The sequence below is a fragment of the Lucilia cuprina genome, chromosome 6 (genome assembly GCF_022045245.1).
Source record: "Lucilia cuprina isolate Lc7/37 chromosome 6, ASM2204524v1, whole genome shotgun sequence".
Classification (NCBI taxonomy): Eukaryota; Metazoa; Arthropoda; class Insecta; order Diptera; family Calliphoridae; genus Lucilia; species Lucilia cuprina.
In genome coordinates this window covers 42,279,466-42,300,568 of record NC_060954.1, presented here as the reverse complement: position 1 = coordinate 42,300,568, position 21,103 = coordinate 42,279,466, and the positions used below count along the sequence as shown (strand labels likewise).

Below are 21,103 nucleotides of genomic sequence, written 5' to 3'. Positions count from 1 at the left end.
TCTATAGTCTAGTCTATAGTCTAGTCTATAGTCTAGTCTATAGTCTAGTCTATAGTCTAGTCTATAGTCTAGTCTATAGTCTAGTCTATTCTAGTCTATAGTCTAGTCTATAGTCTAGTCTATAGTCTAGTCTATAGTCTAGTCTATAGTCTAGTCTATAGTCTAGTCTATAGTCTAGTCTATAGTCTAGTCTATAGTCTAGTCTATAGTCTAGTCTATAGTCTAGTCTATAGTCTAGTCTGTAGTCTAGTCTATAGTCTAGTCTATAGTCTAGTCTAAAGTCTAGTCTATAGTCTATTCTATAGTCTATTCTATAGTCTATTCTATAGTCTAGTCTATAGTCTAGTCTATAGTCTAGTCTACAGTCTAGTCTAGTATATAGTCTAGTCTATAGTCTAGTCTAGTATATAGTCTAGTCTATAGTCTAGTCTAGTATATAGTCCAGTCTATAGTCTAGTCTAGTATATAGTCTAATCTATAGTCTAGTCTATAGTCTAGTCTATAATTTAGTCTATAGTCTAGTCTATAGTCTAGTATATAGTCTAGTCTATAGTCTAGTCTATAGTCTAGTCTATAGTCTAGTCTATAGTCTAGTCTATAGTCTAGTCTAGTTTATAGTCTATAGTCAAGTCTATAGTCTAGTCTATAATATAGTCTAGTGAAGTCCAGTCTATAGCTCCAAATTAAAAATGGGGCGCAATCCGTAATGACTGAACATGAAGTTATACATACTACTTACAAAATAAGCGATTACTTTTACAACGATTTTATAATTTGTTAGACAACATAAAATACTATTTTCCAATTTGTAATTATTTATTCTTATATTTATTTCTTAAAAAATTGTTTTTGTTTTTTTTTTTTTTGGAAAAAAGAAAAACTTATTAACTAATTAAACTTAAATATTCAAACATATTAAACTTAGTAGAAGAAGTAACAAATCACTATATATTTATAAAATATTTAATATACAATTAACAAATCATGTACGAATATTAAGTCTTATTTTTTGGAGAGTGGAAAATAGTAAATGCGCAACCAAGAAAATGGAATTAGTAGACGACACACTAGTGCTGATTAATTTTTTGACCATATTTACTCCAGAAAGTAACGGTACATTGTAAACGTCTACCGGTAGATTTCTCGAACATGGAACAAGTCTCAAAGGGAGGACAGTATAAATGCAAAGAAACTGAAGTTTCAGAATGGCTGGGATTTTCAACACGATGTAGACCCAAGTTATCTAAATTAGAAGAAAAAAGGAATAACAAAATTTAAAAGAACTTGTGAAAAAGGGGGATTATTTAATAACTTACCATTAATATAGGCCACATCATTAACACTCATGGTTCTTTGACCCAACACCTGTAAAGCATCATGATTTTCGAAATTTTCGCCTTGTTGCTCAAGCTCTTGTTGTTGCTTTTCCGTTTCGGGCCAAGAATAGCGGGTCTCCATTAAATCTCCTTTAAGCATTTTCATAAAACAATGACTATCAGCATGATCGTGTATAGTCGAACTGTGACCTTCACCCCAACATAAAATCATTAAATTAAATTTACCATTACCAGCATCCACCAGATTTCTGGTGTATTTATAACGATCGAATTTGGCAAACTTTTGCCATTCTTTGGGATTCGATTTGTAGGACAACATAATGTGATTGACCATTTCGATATTAACATAATTCGTAGAGAATTCCTTATGCAATGCAGCAATCAAATCGTTCAGGGTCTCTATGGTGGGACCATATTTTAAAGGTTTCTCTATGCCACGAAAATGATGAGTACATTCGCGTAAATATTTCTCTTGATCCATTTCAGTATCGATTTTCGATAGGGCCATTTTGAAACTTTGATGAACCTGTTGGATGATGAACAAAAAAAAAAAGTTGAGAATAATTTATATTAAAGCGATCATCATTATTTGCGTAAGTGATTTTACTTTGACATTCTGATTTGATTTGTGAAAAATAATATTTGTTTGTTTATTTAATTGATAAGAATTTTCGTTAATTTGTTTTCATCGGTTCACATCATGGTATATAAAGTTTATCAGCTCAGAGAAAGTGTCACTCAAAATTTCTCACTGTCTCTATGACGAAAATCTAGTAAAATCCTATAATTTGGCTATTTATTTTTTTTAAATCTCAATTTTTAATAAAAATTTCTAGTCTAATCTTTAAATTTCAATAGTTCTTAAGAATTGTTTGCTTGGGATTTTTCAATTTGTTGATTATGAATTAGTACACGTGTATAGTAATAACAAGTTTGTTTACAATAACCAGAACAAAAAAAAAAAACGTGAAGATTTTACAAAAGGTCAAAGAACTTCCATTATAGAGTTTCTCAATCACTTTTAAAATATAATGAAATCGGTGGAAGACTGACTGAATCAAATTTAAAGTGGAATTATTATTCCATGAATGGTTGTCAGACTTTTGTCGAAATTAGTTTCAAATATCTTGGATGCTTTCACATTGATACTAAGAACTGCATCCAGAAAACTGAATTCCTGAAGGTATGATCATGAAAGGTGTTTCTTAGATCGATATAAAACGATTTCTATCAAAATCTTTTTCCATTAAGAAAGGAAAAACTAGTCCTTAAAAACATCTCAAACGAATTTACATTCAGAGACAACCTAGAAGTGAACGCCCGTATAATTGTTAAAGCAAATCCAATAGGCCCGTCTTTCCCCTACACTAATACATAGACATTTCCATAGAATAGTAAAGAGATTAGTCTAGAGGGATACATAAACTATTAAGTAGACTAGTTCAAAGACTAGTTCATAAACTACTCCATAGTCTTGTAGATAAACATGTCAATAGACTAGTAAATATATTTGTCCATAGAATGGTGAATAGACTAATTCATAGATTAGTTAAAAGACTTGTAAATGATTAGTTTATATACTGCTCCATAGACTTGTAGATAAACAAATCCATAGACTAGTAAATATATTAGTTTATGGAGTGGTCAATGAACAAGTTCATAGACTAATTCTAAGATTAGTAAATGACTAGTTCATATACTATTCTACAAACTTATAAATAAACATGTCCTTAGAATAGTCAATGGACTACTACTCCATAGACTTGTTGATAAACAAGTTCATAGAATAGTAATTATATTAGTTTCTAGAGCAGTCAATAGACTGGTTTGGACTAGACCAAATACTTGTCATTAGACTTGTCCAAAGACTACTACATAGACTTTTCAGTAGACTAGTCTATAGTCTAGTCAATAGATTAATTCGCAGAGTGGTCAATAGACTAGTCCATAGTCCTGTTCATATACTTGTCCATAAACAAGACCATAGACCAATCCATAGACATGTAAAAGACTTGTACATAAACAAGACCATAGACCAGCCCATAGAGTAGTCAACAACAGACTAGTTCATAAACTAGATATGATCATTATGCCATAGCCTAGTCCAAGTAATTATTCACTGACTAGTTAAAAAATAGACTAGTCAATAGATTAATCCATTGAGTAGTTAATAGACTAGTCAATAAAGTAGTTAATAGAGTAGTCAACAGACTAGTCAATAGACTAGTCAATAGAGTAATCAACAGACAAGTCAATAGAGTAGTCAACAGACTAGTCAATAGAGTAGTCAATAGACTACTCAATAGAGTAATCAACAGACTAGTCAATAGAGTAGTCAATAGACTGGTAAGTAGAGTAGTCAATAAACTATTCAATAGAGTAGTCAATAGAGTAGTCAACACACTAGTCAATAGAGTAATCAACAGAGTAGTCAATATAGTAGTCAACAGAGTATTCAATAGAGTAATCAATAGACTAGTCAATAGAGTAGTCAATAGACTAGTCAATAGACTGCTAAATAGAGTAGTCAATAAAGTAGTCAATAGAGTAGTCCACGAACTTGTCCAGATACTAGTCGATATTTTTGTCCATAGATGAGTCAATATACTAGTCTATAACCTTGTACATGAACTAGTCTATAGACTAGTACATTAACTTGTTCACTGACTTGTTCAAAGTCTTGTCAATAGACTTTTCCATATACAAGTCCACAGACTAGATAATAGAGTAGTTAGGCTAGTTTAGACTTGTCCATAGACTCAATAGATTTGTCCATAAAGTAGTAATATTAACAGTCCATAAACTAGTTAATTAACCAGTCCATATACTGGTCCATAGAGTAGTCCATAGTCTAGATAATGGAATAGGTTATAAACTAACTCATAGTAGTTTATAGAGTATTCATGCCCATAGATTATTCAATAATTGACTTAATAAACTAGTCCATAATCCATAAACTAGTTCATATACTATAAAGTCCATACACTGGTCTATAGACTATCTAATAGACAGGTCAGTAGACTAGTTCAAATACTAGTGAATAGACTACACTAGTCAATAGACTAGCCCAAAGACTAGTTAAAACACACTCTAATAGTCAAAACGCTAATCAATAGAATGGTCCTTAGACTAGACAATAGACTAGTTTATAGACTTCTCAATACACAAGTCCATAGACTAGAGAAAATAACATGCGTTTGGTAAAAATGTCAAAGATTTCTTGACAGATATTGTTGAAAAATTGTGTCCAAGACATCGGTTTCAAGACATCGGTTTCAAAATTTGGGTTATTTATATTGAAACTTTTATTACTAAGAAAGGACACTTTTTGTTCAAAGTTAGACTTGTTCTAAACTATTTCCTCTCTCTTATGTTTGGTCAATGACCCTCCCTACGATGAAGTTTATTTTATTGCATACTCTCGCAAATATATAACTTAAGTCTGGTTCCATTAATCTATGTTATATTAAATGTAGTTGATGTAAGTCGAGTTAAGCCATTTTTAAATGTATTCTATTATCAATATTAAATTAAACTACGTATTTAATTGATTGAGGTATGCGGCTCTTAAGGAACTTTAATGATGTGATGTGTTAATACAAAACGTATTTTCAGAATCAGGGTTTTAAATGGAGCAGTTTTATTTAGATTTTCTTTAGAGTCCATAATTAGGAAATTTCTTTATATAAAGCTTTCATTTAATATAGTTTTAGTTTATTTTTAGTTATTTTTCACAAAAAGTTTTTTACTGTTTTATCATCCACTGTTTTCTTTTTTTAATAAATATTTTCCAAAATTATCTCTTTAAATAATCTTTCAAAGGTTAATGGAAGTTTGTTTTTTATTTATATTAATTGTTTTTTTTTTTAATTATTTATATATATTTTTTATAAATAATTTCCTTAAGATCAATAAATTAACTCACTTTAAGAAAAAAAATTTCAAAATTATTGTTTTATTATAAAAATGAAATGATTAATTTCAGAATAGTTTTTTTTTTTCGTTGGAGCTATACGAGACAACAATAGAATAACACGGATCGCTCGGTTAATAACGTTATGTTCTAAACGAAGATTGAAACAATATTGATTTGAAAATCAGAGCTTAAACTAGGCTAAAGCTTTCTGTCTTAAGTCTAGAAATTGTTTTTACTTTTTTGTATTTCTTTTTTTTTAATTCAGCAAAATATTAATTATTATATACTATTTTTAATAAATAAATTGTTATTGTTATTCTTCAAAAAAAAAAAAGAAAACAATAAAAAGTTTTGCAAAAACATTAATTAAAACATGATTATCAGTGAAACATAATAAATTATGTATGAAATTTGTTGTCATTATTTTTTTCGGAACTAATCTAATTTCTTTAGGAACTATTATAACTAAAAAATAGTTTTCATTTATATAAAATCAACTGCGTATGTAAATAATTTAAACCAATTTTTTTTTTAAATTTTCAAAATATTTTTGTTTTTTTTTTTTTTTTCAAAATTCTTTCAAATGACGTTATTTGTTCTATTTATGTTTGTGAACCTTAATTTCTAATGTGTCTTCTGAATTTTATTTAAAAGTTCATAAACACACCCATTTTGTTTTGAAGTTCCACGATATGGTTTTGAATTCTGAACTTTTTTTGCGTTATCAGTTTTGTTCAACAACTCAAGAAATAAACATTTGAAAAGTGTGTGATTTTCTTTTTCATAGTATTAGTAAAAATATTTCCTTAAAAAAAAAAAAAACAATTTTAAATATTTATTTTAATTAATTTTTTATATTAAACTTAAAGTAGATTAACAGTAAATCAAACACGCGATAGATTTGAAATAGATTAATAAATTTATAATGCATTTTTTCTATTTACACTTTTAATTCTAGGTCAAAGATCATTTTAAAATCATGTAAATGAAAACCATATCGAACTAAAAATATTTTTATGTTTTTTATAAAAAAAATACAATTTAATCTAAAAAAACGCGTAAAGAAATACTTCACAAAAGCATTACAAAAAACATTAATTCCAGATATTCTCGCAAATCTATAAAGACTAGGACTAAACATAGACTAGACTAAAAAATAGAATATAAACTACAATATATTTTAGACTAGGCAGTAGAATAAACTGTAAAATACACTGTAGAGTAGACTAAAGAGTAGAATATATACTGTACTATAGACTAGAATACATACTAGACTACAGAACAAAATATAGAATTTAATATAGACTAGACAATAGGTTAAATTAAAGACTACTCTATAGATCAAACTATATATTACACTAAAGACTAGACTATAAACTAGATTGTAGTATAGACTATAAACTAGACTATAGACAAGACTATAGACTAGACTGTAGACTAGACTATAGACTAGACTATAGACTGGACTATAGACTAGACTATAGACTAGACTATAGACTAGACTATAGACTAGACTATAGACTGGACTATAGACTGGACTATAGACTATAGACTAGACTATAGACTAGACTATAGACTAGACTATAGACTAGACTATAGACTAGACTATAGACTAGACTATAGACTAGACTATAGACTAGACTATAGACTAGACTATAGACTAGACTATAGACTAGACTATAGACTAGACTATAGACTAGACTATAGACTAGACTATAGACTAGACTATAGACTAGACTATAGACTAGACTATAGACTAGACTATAGACTAGACTATAGACTAGACTATAGACTAGACTATAGACTAGACTATAGACTAGACCATAGACTAGACTATAGACTAGACTATAGACTAGACTATAGACTAGACTATAGAACTAGACTATAGACTAGACTATAGACTAGACTATAGACTAGACTATAGACTAGACTATAGACTAGACTATAGACTAGACTATAGACTAGACTATAGACTAGACTATAGACTAGACTATAGACTAGACTATAGACTAGACTATAGACTATACTATAGACCAGACTATAGACTAGACTATAGACTAGACTATAGACTAGACTATAGACTAGACTATAGACTAGACTATAGACTAGACTATAGACTAGACTATAGACTAGACTATAGACTAGACTATAGACTAGACTATAGACTAGACTATAGACTACACTATAGACTACACTATAGACTACACTATAGACTAGACTATAGACAAGACTATAGACTAGACTATAGACTAGACTATAGACTAGACTATAGACTAGACTATAGACTAGACTATAGACTAGACTATAGACTAGACTATAGATTAGACTATAGACTAGACTATAGACTAGACTATAGACTAGACTATAGACTAGACTATAGACTAGACTATAGACTAGACTATAGACTAGACTATAGACTAGACTATAGACTAGACTATAGACTAGACTATAGACTAGACTATAGACTAGACTATAGACTAGACTATAGACTAGACTATAGACTAGACTATAGACTAGACTATAGACTAGACTATAGACTAGACTATAGACTAGACTATAGACTAGACTATAGACTTAGACTATAGACTAGACTAAGACTAGACTATAGACTAGACTATAGACTTAGACTATAGACTAGACTATAGACAAGACTATAGACTAGACTATAGAGTAACTGTAGACTAGATTATAGACTAGACTATAGTTTAGTCTATAGACTAGATTATGGACTGAACTATATACAAAACTATAAATTAGACTATAGAGTAGACTATAGAGTAGACTATAGAATAGACTATATAATAGACTATATACGAGACTATAGACTAAACTATATACAAGACTATAGAATAGACTATAGACCAGACTATACACTGGACTAGACAATAGACTAAACTATAGACTAGACTATATACTAAGCTATAGACTAGGCTATAGACTAGACTATAGACTGACTATAGACTGTAGTCAAACTAATTTCAATATTTTAAAATTGTCCACAGTTAGTTGTGCATATACTTAAATGCATTTAATATTTTTGTTTTTTTATTAATTTTGTTTTTACTTTTATTTTATTTGCATATAATTTTAAATATTTTTTGATTTTTCTATATATCACCAAAAATATATAAATTTTCCATAACAAACTTAAAGGGTATCAAAAATATTGACACCTCGAAATAATAATAAAAAATCTTTATACTAAAAGTCAGTGCAAATACAGAGAAAATTAAAAGAATATTTTTAATAATCTTGAGCGCAATGTTTACACGTGTATATTTATTAAAATGTTTAACCGTCAAAACAATCCTCAACAAAAGTTGAAGTAGTATTGAAGAATAATAAACTACTCAAGTAAATGTTTCATCCACTTATAATGACATGACTTTAGGATTAGTCTTATTTATATATGTCAATTCAAACGCAAATCTTCGGTAACCAAATATTTACTATAAGTTGATCCTTAGTCTTGCCTATAGTCTAGTCTATAGGTTTGTCTATAGTCTGGTCTATAGTCTAGTCTATAGTCTAGTCTATAGTCTAGTCTATAGTCTAGTCTATAGTCTAGTCTATAGTCTAGTCTATAGTCTGGTCTATAGTCTAGTCTATAGTCTAGTCTATAGTCTAGTCTATAGTCTAGTCTATAGTCTAGTCTATAGTCTAGTCTATAGTCTAGTCTATAGTCTAGTCTATAGTCTAGTCTATAGTCTAGTCTATAGTCTAGTCTATAGTCAAGTCTATAGTCTAGTCTATAGTCTAGTCTATAGTCTAGTCTATAGTCTAGTCTATAGTCTAGTCTATAGTCTAGTCTATAGTCTAGTCTATAGTCTAGTCTATAGTCTTTCTATAGTCTAGTCTATAGTCTAGTCTATAGTCTAGTCTATAGTCTAGTCTATAGTCTAGTCTATAGTCTAGTCTATAGTCTAGTCTATAGTCTAGTCTATAGTCTAGTCTATAGTCTAGTCTATAGTCTAGTCTATAGTCTAGTCTATAGTCTAGTCTATAGTCCTAGTCTATAGTCTAGTCTATAGTCTAGTCAATAGTCTAGTCTATAGTCAAGTCTATAGTCTAGTCTATAGTCTAGTCTATAGTCTAGTCTATAGTCTAGTCTATAGTCTAGTCTATAGTCTAGTCTATAGTCTAGTCTATAGTCTAGTCTATAGTCTAGTCTATAGTCTAGTCTATAGTCTAGTCTATAGTCTAGTCTATAGTCTAGTCTATAGTCTAGTCTATAGTCTAGTCTATAGTCTAGTCTATAGTCTAGTCTATAGTCTAGTCTATAGTCTAGTCATAGTTCTAGTCTATAGTCTAGTCTAGTCTATAGTCTAGTCTATAGTCTAGTCTATAGTCTTCTAGTCTATAGTCTAGTCTAAGTCTAGTCTATAGTCTAGTCTATAGTCTAGTCTATAGTCCTAGTCTATAGTCTAGTCTATAGTCTAGTCTAGTCTATAGTCTAGTCTATAGTCTAGTCTATAGTCTAGTCTATAGTCTAGTCTATAGTCCTAGTCTATAGTCTAGTCTATAGTCTAGTCTATAGTCTAGTCTATAGTCCTAGTCTATAGTCTAGTCTATAGTCTAGTCTATAGTCTAGTCTATAGTCTAGTCTATAGTCTAGTCTATAGTCTAGTCTATAGTCTAGTCTATAGTCTAGTCTATAGTCTAGTCTATAGTCTAGTCTATAGTCTAGTCTATAGTCTAGTCTATAGTCTAGTCTATAGTCTAGTCTATAGTCTAGTCTATAGTCTAGTCTATAGTCTAGTCTATAGTCTAGTCTATAGTCTAGTCTATAGTCTAGTCTATAGTCTAGTCTATAGTCTAGTCTATAGTCTAGTCTATAGTCTAGTCTATAGTCTAGTCTATAGTCTAGTCTATAGTCTAGTCTATAGTCTATATCTATAGTCTAGTCTATAGTCTAGTCTATAGTCTAGTCTATAGTCTAGTCTATAGTCTAGTCTATAGTCTAGTCTATAGTCTAGTCTATAGTCTAGTCTATAGTCTAGTCTATAGTCTAGTCTATAGTCTAGTCTATAGTCTAGTCTATAGTCTAGTCTATAGTCTAGTCTATAGTCTAGTCCTATAGTCTAGTCTATAGTCTAGTCTATAGTCTAGTCTATAAGTCAAGTCTATAGTCTAGTCTATAGTCTAGTCTATAGTCCTAGTCTATAGTCTAGTCTATAGTCTAGTCTATAGTCTAGTCTATAGTCTAGTCTATAGTCTAGTCTATAGTCTAGTCTATAGTCTAGTCTATAGTCTAGTCTATAGTCTAGTCTATAGTCTAGTCTATAGTCTAGTCTATAGTCTAGTCTATAGTCTAGTCTATAGTCTAGTCTATAGTCTAGTCTATAGTCTAGTCTATAGTCTAGTCTAAGTCTAGTCTATAGTCTAGTCTATAGTCTAGTCTATAGTCTAGTCTATAGTCTAGTCTATAGTCCTAGTCTATAGTCTAGTCTATAGTCTAGTCTATAGTCTAGTCTATAGTCTAGTCTATAGTCTAGTCTATAGTCTAGTCTATAGTCTAGTCTAAGTCTAGTCTATTAGTTTTCTAGTCTATAGTCTAGTCTATAGTCTAGTCCTATAGTCTAGTCTATAGTCTAGTCTATAGTCTAGTCTATAGTCTAGTCTATAGTCTAGTCTATAGTCTAGTCTATAGTCTAGTCTATAGTCTAGTCTATAGTCAAGTCCTATAGTCTAGTCTATAGTCTAGTCTATAGTCTAGTCTATAGTCTAGTCTATAGTCTAGTCTATAGTCTAGTCTATAGTCTAGTCTATAGTCTAGTCTATTAGTCTAGTCTATAGTCTAGTCTATAGTCTAGTCTATAGTCTAGTCTATAGTCTAGTCTATAGTCTAGTCTATAGTCTAGTCTATAGTCTAGTCTATAGTCTAGTCTATAGTCTAGTCTGTAGTCTAGTCTATAGTCTTAGTCTATAGTCTAGTCTATAGTCTAGTCTATAGTCTAGTCTATAGTCTAGTCTATAGTCTAGTCTATAATCTAGTCTATAGTCTAGTCTATAGTCTAGTCTATAGTCTAGTCTATAGTCTAGTCTATAGTCTAGTCTATAGTCTAGTCTATAGTCTAGTCTATAGTCTAGTCTATAGTCTAGTCTATAGTCTAGTCTATAGTCTAGTCTATAGTCCTAGTCTATAGTCTAGTCTATAGTCTAGTCTATAGTCTAGTCTATAGTCTAGTCTATAGTCTAGTCTATAGTCTAGTCTATAGTCTAGTCTATAGTCTAGTCTATAGTCTAGTCTATAGTCTAGTCTATAGTCTAGTCTATAGTCTAGTCTGTAGTCTAGTCTATAGTCTAGTCTATAGTCTAGTCTATAGTCTAGTCTATAGTCTAGTCTATAGTCTAGTCTATAGTCTAGTCTATAGTCTAGTCTATAGTCTAGTCTATAGTCTAGTCTATAGTCTAGTCTATAGTCTAGTCTATAGTCTAGTCTATAGTCTAGTCTATAGTCCTAGTCTATAGTCTAGTCTATATCTAGTCTATAGTCTAGTCTATAGTCCTAGTCTATAGTCTAGTCTATAGTCTAGTCTATAGTCTAGTCTATAGTCTAGTCTATAGTCTAGTCTATAGTCTAGTCTATAGTCTAGTCTATAGTCTAGTCTATAGTCTAGTCTATAGTCTAGTCTATAGTCTAGTCTATAGTCTAGTCTATAGTCTAGTCTATAGTCTAGTCTATAGTCTAGTCTATAGTCTAGTCTATAGTCTAGTCTATAGTCTAGTCTATAGTCTAGTCTATAGTCTAGTCTATAGTCTAGTCTATAGTCTAGTCTATAGTCTAGTCTATAGTCTAGTCTATAGTCTAGTCTATAGTCTAGTCTATAGTCTAGTCCTATAGTCTAGTCTATAGTCTAGTCTATATAGTCTAGTCTATAGTCTAGTCTATAGTCTAGTCTATAGTCTAGTCCTATAGTCTAGTCTATAGTCTAGTCTATAGTCTAGTCTATAGTCTAGTCTATAGTCTAGTCTAGTCTATAGTCTAGTCTATAGTCTAGTCTATAGTCTAGTCTATAGTCTAGTCTATAGTCTAGTCTATAGTCTAGTCTATAGTCTAGTCTATAGTCTAGTCTATAGTCTAGTCTATAGTCTAGTCTATAGTCTAGTCTATAATCTAGTCTATAGTCTAGTCTTTAGTCTAGTCTATAGTCTAGTCTATAGTCTAGTTCTATATCTAGTCTATAGTCTAGTCTATAGCCTAGTCTATAGTCTAGTCTATAGTCTAGTCTATAGTCTAGTCTATAGTCTAGTCTATAGTCTAGTCTATAGTCTAGTCTAGTCTATAGTCTAGTCTATAGTCTAGTCTAGTCTATAGTCTAGTCTATAGTCTAGTCTAAGTCTATAGTCTAGTCTATAGTCTAGTCTATAGTCTAGTCTATAGTCTAGTCTATAGTCTAGTCTATTGCTAGTCTATAGTCTAGTCTATAGTCTAGTCTATAGTCTAGTCTATAGTCTAGTCTATAGTCTAGTCTATAATCTAGTCTATAGTCTAGTCTATAGTCTAGTCTATAGTCTAGTCTATAGTCTAGTCTATAGTCTAGTCTATAGTCTAGTCTATAGTCTAGTCTTAGTCTAGTCTATAGTCTAGTCTATAGTCTAGTCTATAGTCTAGTCTATAGTCTAGTCTTATAGTCTAGTCTATAGTCTAGTCTATAGTCTAGTCTATAGTCTAGTCTATAGTCTAGTCTATAGTCTAGTCTATAGTCTAGTCTATAGTCTAGTCTATAGTCTAGTCTATAGTCTAGTCTATAGTCTAGTCTAGTAGTACTAGTCTATATTCTAGTCTATAGTCTAGTCTATAGTCTAGTCTATAGTCTAGTCTATAGTCTAGTCTATAGTCTAGTCTATATTCTAGTCTATAGTCTAGTCTATAGTCTAGTCTATAGTCTAGGCTATAGTCTAGTCTATAGTCTAGTCTATACTAGGCTATAGTCTAGTCTATAGTCTAGTCTATAGTCTAGTCTATAGTCTAGTCTAGTCTATAGTCTAGTCTATAGTCTAGTCTAGTCTATAGTCTAGTCTATATAGACTATAGACCAGACTATAGACTAGACTATAGACTAGACTATAGACTAGACTATAGACTAGACTATAGACTAGACTATAGACTAGACTATAGACCAGACTATAGACAAACCTATAGACTAGACTATAGGCAAGACTAAGGATCAACTTATAGTAAATATTTGGTTACCGAAGATTTGCGTTTGAATTGACATATATAAATAAGACTAATCCTAAAGTCATGTCATTATAAGTGGATGAAACATTTACTTGAGTAGTTTATTATTCTTCAATACTACTTCAACTTTTGTTGAGGATTGTTTTGACGGTTAAACATTTTAATAAATATACACGTGTAAACATTGCGCTCAAGATTATTAAAAATATTCTTTTAATTTTCTCTGTATTTGCACTGACTTTTAGTATAAAGATTTTTTATTATTATTTCGAGGTGTCAATATTTTTGATACCCTTTAAGTTTGTTATGGAAAATTTATATATTTTTGGTGATATATAGAAAAATCAAAAAATATTTAAAATTATATGCAAATAAAAATAAAAGTAAAAACAAAATAATAAAAAACAAAAATATTAAATGCATTTAAAAGTATATGCACAACTAACTGTGGACAATTTAAAAATATTGAAATTAGTTTGACTACAGTCTATAGTCAGTCTATAGTCTAGTCTATAGCCTAGTCTATAGCTTAGTATATAGTCTAGTCTATAGTTTAGTCTATTGTCTAGTCCAGTGTATAGTCTGGTCTATAGTCTATTCTATAGTCTTGTATATAGTTTAGTCTATAGTCTCGTATATAGTCTATTATATAGTCTATTCTATAGTCTACTCTATAGTCTACTCTATAGTCTAATTTATAGTTTAGTATATAGTTCAGTCCATAATCTAGTCTATAGACTAAACTATAGTCTAGTCTATAATCTAGTCTACAGTCTACTCTATAGTCTAGTCTATAGTCTAGTCTATAGTCTAGTCTATAGTCTAGTCTATAGTCTAGTCTATAGTCTAGTCTATAGTCTAGTCTATAGTCTAGTCTATAGTCTAGTCTATAGTCTAGTCTATAGCCTAGTCTATAGTCTAGTCTATAGTCTAGTCTATAGTCTAGTCTATAGTCTAGTCTATAGTCTAGTCTATAGTCTAGTCTATAGTCTAGTCTGTAGAATAGTCTTTTCGGTGGTCAGGACCATAAATTATAAAACGTCACAGAATACATAAGAAGTACATTAATAAAGACTGAAAGTGTGTGTTATGACTATTCTTTCTACACCCCCTAAGAGTTACAAACGAAAGGACAAATTTAATATACCGCCCATCTTTTTCGATAATGAGTATGAAAAATTTCAATAAACCAAACGAATAAATTATTTTTTAAAATGAAACACTTACCATTTTGTTTTTGGTTAATTGATGTTTTCCTTGTTAGTGGTAAAATTATTCAGTAAAAGAAAATGTTTGTTGAGTGATGATGAAGATGAACATGAAGTTGGTTGGGAATACAAAATAATTGCGCGCTTTTTGGTTTTATTGTTTTCTTTTTCCTTGTAAATAGGCTTTAAAAATTAGTAAAAGAAAAGAAGAAAAACTCTTTATTATTTAAGCTAAAACTATATAAAAAAGCGGTTTATTAATTTATGTATCACACATAAATCTTTCTATAGATATTTTTTATTTACCTTTTTTTTTTTTTTGTTGGCCAAATGTTTTATTAATTTCTTATTAATTATTGTTGTTAGTGAAATACTTTGTTGTTGCTGTTAGCTTAGCGTAGTTGGTAGTTTGGTATATCTAGATATTTGGTGATGATTGTTGTGTTTTCGTTGTTTACTTCTCGAAGTCTTTCACCGCTTTGTGGAATTTGTGAAATGCGCTTCTGTTTTTGTCTCATTATGCGGTTTTGAGATTTTTTCCATTTTTACTCAGTTTCTTTAGTCAAGTCATTATGTTAATGATCATGTTGAGTGTTAGAGTGAGTTGTCTGTTGGTTTCTTTTACGGGGTTCGTCTTGTTACCTGTTGTTAACAACCACCATACACATTCACATTATGTATTAATTAAAAACCACTAAAACCAACAACATTGTAAATCTTTTGTGTTTGTAAGAGTTTTTTTTTCGATCTTTTGTACTTTTTGCTTAAAGGTGTTTGCATGACTTTTATTATTGTTTTTGTGGGTTTACGGTTTCCATAGATATTTATCTAGTCAGTTGATCAGCTACTCACTCACTCATTTAATCACTCATTCATTTACTTGTCGTCTATGCAGATCAGACTATAAATGAATTTCTAATGTTTTACAACAACAATTAATAATAAATATTAACTAATTTCTTTTATCTGAAATATTGGGTTGAATGATCGTTTTAAACCTTATTGGGTTATGAGCACCATTTCTCTGAAATTATTAACAGATAAACAAATTGATCTAGTTTCAGATTTAAAATTTTAATCCGTATTATATCCAGTAAAATTTCTTTACACAAGTGATCACTTTATAAAGCCCATATTGGACCATATCCTCGTGGATTATGTAATTAAAAAGTTCGTTGTTGCTGCTATTTGCAATGAAGTTCGTAGGATCCATTATGGATTGAAAGTTTTTTTTAAATTATTGCTAATTGTGCGATATCGACGTTTATTAACCGTAATACTAGCTCTGGTATCATTTTTTGAAGATATATTATCTGATAATGCTTCGAGTGTGTTTTTCTAAATATAATGGAATCTTTAGGTTATATTGTGGATTGATCTTTCATTGTTCATGGTGTAATAAAGCCCAGCAAAATTAGAACGAAGTACTTCCAAAAGAATAACATTTATCACCACTTCAAAAGTAGCACTAAGTGAATATGTTTATCTTCTTTGGAAGTGATGTTTATTGAATTCCAAAGAAGCCAAAATTGAAGGTATATTTTTTTGAACTAAAATTCTTTTAAATAAACCCATTTTATTTGGAGTTGATTGATAAATGCGTTTAAATTATTTAAGTCAAATTAGCTGTATTCTATAATACTTCACTTCCTAATAACTTCCAAAAAATAACATAAAAATTACTTCCTGAAAATTACTTAAGATGTAGTGAATTTGGAATCAAATAAAAAGAACATTCCTCCTATGACAAGCCTGTACTTAAGTCATCACTTCTATAGGTCTTTTCCAGTACTTATATGGAGTAGAAGTAAGGACCCATTTTGGCACTAGAGTAAAAAAAAACACCAAACGATTTTTGGAGTCTACTGTGAATTGGTCTCAGTCCATATGTGATATTTTCTTTTCTAAACAAAACAGGCCCAAAATAAGCCTTATCGTTAAAGACAGTTAACGATTTCGAATGTCCGATCGGGCTTAAATAAACTATTTATGATTATCTTCATTGACCAACACGTGAACTTTAGCATTATTTTTGAATAATTAAGGACCATCAAAGCACACCAAATGTTGTATTTTTTTGAATGTGATTAAGTCCAAAGAGTCTGTTTTAAATTGGTATCACTTCACGTAGTTTATCCTTGATGATTCGATAGAGTATATTGAACATAAATGTCAAAAGGTACTGCAGTTAACCCTTTCGCAAGTTTTATTCAATTTTAAAGCTTTTGAACAATAAAGCTAAAGCAGTCCGATGATCGCTCTAATGATCAGTAATATTTCTGGATCGGCAGCTCATCGTACATTTAACAAACAGAGAAACAGACAGATAGACGGACATATATAACTAGATCATCTTAGAATCTAAAAAGACCCAGAATATGTATAATTTGGGGGTATAAAGTGCAATATTTTGATGTATTACAAACGGATTTTAGTGATTAAGGAAATGATTAAAATCTCAATCTTTCTCCTCTCCGCTTGATTAAAATTTTATTAGCATATATTGAATAACATGTTAAAAATTTCTATTCTATTGACCCACAAATATTTGAGTTTTTCTTTTTAGTATATACATACATTTGTTTGTATGTATTTTTGAGTTTTTTTTTAATATTGAGTTTCGAGTCGTAAAGTTTTAGAAATTTCTTTTTTTTGCAACAAAGAAATATTTTTCACTCCAATTACATCAGCCTATATTTTTAGAGTTTTTTTTCGGTGAAACCATTTGATATAATTAATGTTTTGATGTCAAAGTTCAATAGAACTTTTATTATCTTTGGAGAAAAGAAATCTATTCTATATGAAGTATTAATTTCCTAAACTGAATGTTTTTAAACAAATTTTTATAGTTTTCATTTTTGCATGTGATAGGTACATTCTCACTAATTCTTATCTTTAATAATAATTTTAAATAAGTTCATGTTTTTACAGATCAACTCCTAGTAACTCCTAGAAATGTTGTTATAGTAAGATTCTTAAAAAATTGATATAAATAGGAGGAGTTTTTCTTTATATATAAAAACCAGTTGGATTGCAAAAGGCGACAAATTTTAACCAAATTTTAACTTTATGCATTTAGGTAAAATGCATAAAGTCCACAGTATTTTGTAAATAGTCGACTTTTCAACGTTTTTCGACTTTTATCGACTATTATCGACTTTTTTCGACTATTTTTGACTATTTTTGACTTTTTTCGAATTTTTGACTATCTTCGACTATTTCAGACTTGTCGACGATTTTCGACTTTTTTCGATTTTCAACTATTTTGAACTGTTTGACTATTTTTGTCTTTTTTCGACTTTTCGACTATTTTAGACTTTTTAACTTCTTCCGACTTTTTTCAACTATTTTTGACTTTTTCCTACCTTTTTAATTATTTTTGACTTTTTCCGACTTTTCGACTATTTTTGACTTTTTCCGATTTTTTCGACTATTTTCGACTTTTTTTTTGACTTTTTTCGACTATTTTCGACTTTTTCCTACTTTTTTCGACTTTTCGAATTTTTTCGACTTTTTTCATAGACGATAAGCAGGTTATCCACTTTTTTGGAAAAAAATAGTCGACTTCGACTTTTCGACTTTTTTCTACAAAAAGACTTTTTATTTATTACCTGGCCCGATTTCGATAGGTCAAAATGTTTTGTTGGGCTTTTAAAATTCCATTATCTCACACGTACTTCTGGGATGCATTACATCGTTTAGATTAGATTTAAGCAGGGCCACTAAAGAGCTAATCTATAGTTAGCCATCAGAGTGATATTCGAAATTTTTTGTTGGCCTTTTAAAAGTCCTGCATCCTACTCGTACTTGTGTGATACATCGTATAGATTAGGTTTAAGAATGGTCACACATGTCTAGATGAATTCACAATACCAAAATGCTGATCTAAAGTTAGCTCTCAGGAGCTCAGGATCGTAAACTGATCTAAATGCTTCTTTTAGCCTTAAAAGTTTTGTACTTTATCATCTTAATAAGAAATAAGTGGTGAGAGACATTGTCCTATTCATTGCACCATCTTCAAGTGTTATAACTTTGTTTACGGGTACTCAGCACAGATTTAAGGAGTATTGCTAGTTGAGAACCTTTTGACCTTATATATATAAAACGTTCATTAGCATGTAAGATGGTAAATTTTACTTACAATATGGTATTTTAAAGCTGAAAGTATACACCACGAGTTCTACGCATTCTTACATTATACATTGAAGCGAAAACGCGTAGTAGTTAAAGGCGAATTTCACTTTGGTTCATAAAGAGAAACTTCCAATCGACCTATATCTTTATATAGGAAGTTAAAGCCCCGAATTAATCAAACATAACCTCAAAACGAGGTAAGAAAAACGAAGAAAGAACGCAATTAATGCAAACAATGCATCACTTAGAAATAGTTATACGAAGTAATACACTCAATTGGTGCCAGTGAGACGCAATTCTGTCGAAAGTTTGGCAACAAACACAAGCCTGATCGTACTTAAGAAATAATGGCGATGACGCAAGAGTTGTTCGCCATCTCAGACCTGTACCTCGTTTCTGTATTTTTGTCGAATCGAGCAAAAAATAAAAATTGAATAGTCTTCCAGTTTTCCCCCGGGGTCATGTTACATTGGTGAAACCTCCACCTTGGTGTTATTGCAATCCCGGGAAACAGAGGTGTTACCAACACCTCTAGTCGGCCGGGACTATAAATTGATGTTTACAGTGCCTGGCTTAGTCCTTGCATAAATTGAAAAGAGGTCCAACCAGAGCACCACATAATCAGGTACTACGTGTGGCCTATGACGGGTCAGTAGGTTGAGGTTCCTTCGAGATCCACGTAGTGTCTGTGGTTTAAATCCAAATTCGCGGGGAGAGAATGTCGGTTTAAGGACTGATATATCCTATACCTAATGGGTTGGATAATTCTCTCTTCAAACAGATATGTGTGGAATTTATATTTCCTTTGTCACATTATTGGTTCATAAAAGAGGGATCCTGATCCATTTTTTTTGGGTATTTTGGACTACCAAATATGTCTCTAGGTGCTGTTGCCAAATCAACAGAGGCCATCCCATCTGCGTGGTTGTAAACGGAAGTGATGTTTTACATCTCGTAAGTTAAGCAACGGGACAGCAATGGTCAGAGATTAGATAGCTCAATTACTTCAGCAAAGTACTTGTACATGTACCGGCTGAATCAATGTACAAATATTCCCACTTCAGTCGTAATTCAGGTCTGAGTTGGGGAACAACTCTCGCGTCATCGCGATTATTTCTTAAACGCGTTCAGGCTTGTGCTTTTTGTCTGGCTTTCGACAGTTTTGCGTCTTACTCGCACTCATGTAGTGTATTACTTCATATAACTGTTCAAAGTTATATATAGTTTTCTACATTAACCTCGTGCTTTCGTATCATCTCAAGTGAGGTTATGTTTTATTGGTGGAGACCATAGAATACTCATACGTTTTTAACTGGTGGAGATCATAAAATACTCACGATATATGCTGGTGGAGACCATTAAAACTCTAGAAGTTTTTTCTGGTGGAGACCATTAATACTTTTGATGAAATTAAGTCCGAATGCTCCAACTCCCTGTATGAAGGTATATGTCGTTTGGTGGGGCTTTCTCTGGACAAACGTGTGAGTAATATGAGTGCTTAATGCACCGCCATCCTAATTAAAACAAAAAAAAAAATTGCCACCTGAATTCTTCATTGAAGAACTCAAACTGTATACTCACTGTATACAGTTTGAGAACCATTGCTCAAATTGAAAATAATGTATACAATAATATAATGTACATAAAAGTAGGCAACAAATGTTTTTAATGAAAATCAAGCTCCTGTGATTCAACATCCTCGATAGTATAGTGGTCAGTATCCCCGCCTGTCACGCGGGAGACCGGGGTTCAATTCCCCGTCGGGGAGATGTTAGAATTTTTTTTTTAATTTTTTCTATATCTGCCTATTAACTAAATATTTTTTGTTGATGTGTACATATATTTTTAAAAGTAGTTTTTTCCTTTTATATGACACATATTGAACAATACAAGCTGTTTATTTGGTATTTAATTAAAATACATATTTAAAAGCCACATTTCTAACATAAAAAGCTATAAGAGTGAGTCCATTCATTTAAATATAAAAGTTATTATGAATGTTTTGTTTAATACATAAATGCTGTTTTAATTTATATGTTTTATATCCATTGCTGTACTTTAGTCATCCGATAATTCCAAATCAGAATCATTGAAATCGATAATCTATAAGAAATTTTAAAATGAAATCAAATTAAAAATTGTAAATGAAACGAAAATTTCAAAAAAACAAACCCCATTATTTAATTCTTTATATTCAGAAATACCAGTTAAATCTTCCAGATATTTAGCAGATTCAAAGACTTTAAACAGAAACTCATTGCCTTGGCTACGATAAGCATTTACTACTTTCTGCAAAGTTATTAACAAATAAAAGTCATTGATT

The 21,103-nt window shown here is 30.6% G+C and overlaps 2 protein-coding genes and 1 non-coding gene across 4 annotated transcripts in view; 1 reads left to right on the top strand and 2 right to left on the bottom strand.

Annotated features, from left to right (window-relative positions):
- Window positions 1-921: 921 nt before the first annotated feature.
- On the bottom strand, window positions 922-15,133 carry LOC111684854 (cysteine dioxygenase type 1). 2 transcript variants are annotated; one of them, XM_046955315.1, is made up of 4 exons: window positions 14,953-15,133; window positions 14,666-14,829; window positions 1,317-1,863; window positions 922-1,243 (listed from the first exon to the last, which is right to left on the bottom strand). In XM_046955315.1, the coding sequence occupies exons 2-4, from the start codon at window positions 14,666-14,668 to the stop codon at window positions 1,068-1,070; spliced, it is 726 nt and encodes a 241-aa protein (XP_046811271.1). In that variant the 5' UTR covers window positions 14,669-14,829; window positions 14,953-15,133; the 3' UTR covers window positions 922-1,067. The 2 variants fall into 2 exon arrangements, with proteins under 2 accessions (XP_046811271.1, XP_023302836.1); XM_023447068.2 differs by lacking the exons at window positions 14,666-14,829; window positions 14,953-15,133 and adding an exon at window positions 5,263-5,421.
- Window positions 15,134-20,476: 5,343 nt separating this feature from the next.
- On the top strand, window positions 20,477-20,548 carry Trnad-guc. The gene has a single exon. It is a non-coding gene; the product is annotated as a tRNA-Asp (tRNA).
- A 111-nt stretch (window positions 20,549-20,659) lies between these two features.
- Window positions 20,660-21,103, bottom strand: part of LOC111684868 (ubiquitin-like modifier-activating enzyme ATG7) — a 10,339-nt gene continuing 9,895 nt past the window's right edge. Inside the window, exons 10-11 of the mRNA XM_023447087.2 lie at window positions 20,953-21,069; window positions 20,660-20,883 (exon numbers count right to left, since the gene is read on the bottom strand). Coding sequence (XP_023302855.2) covers window positions 20,839-20,883; window positions 20,953-21,069 — 162 coding nt within the window. The 3' untranslated portion in view covers window positions 20,660-20,838. The remainder of the gene's footprint in view (window positions 20,884-20,952; window positions 21,070-21,103) is intronic.

What these genes read in the sequence shown, in the direction of transcription:
- LOC111684854 (XM_046955315.1), bottom strand. An exon ending in TGATGTGGCCTATATTAATG is followed by an intron (nt 1,244 to 1,316) that starts GTAAGTTATTAA and finishes CTTCTAATTTAG; the next exon opens with ATAACTTGGGTCTACATCGT.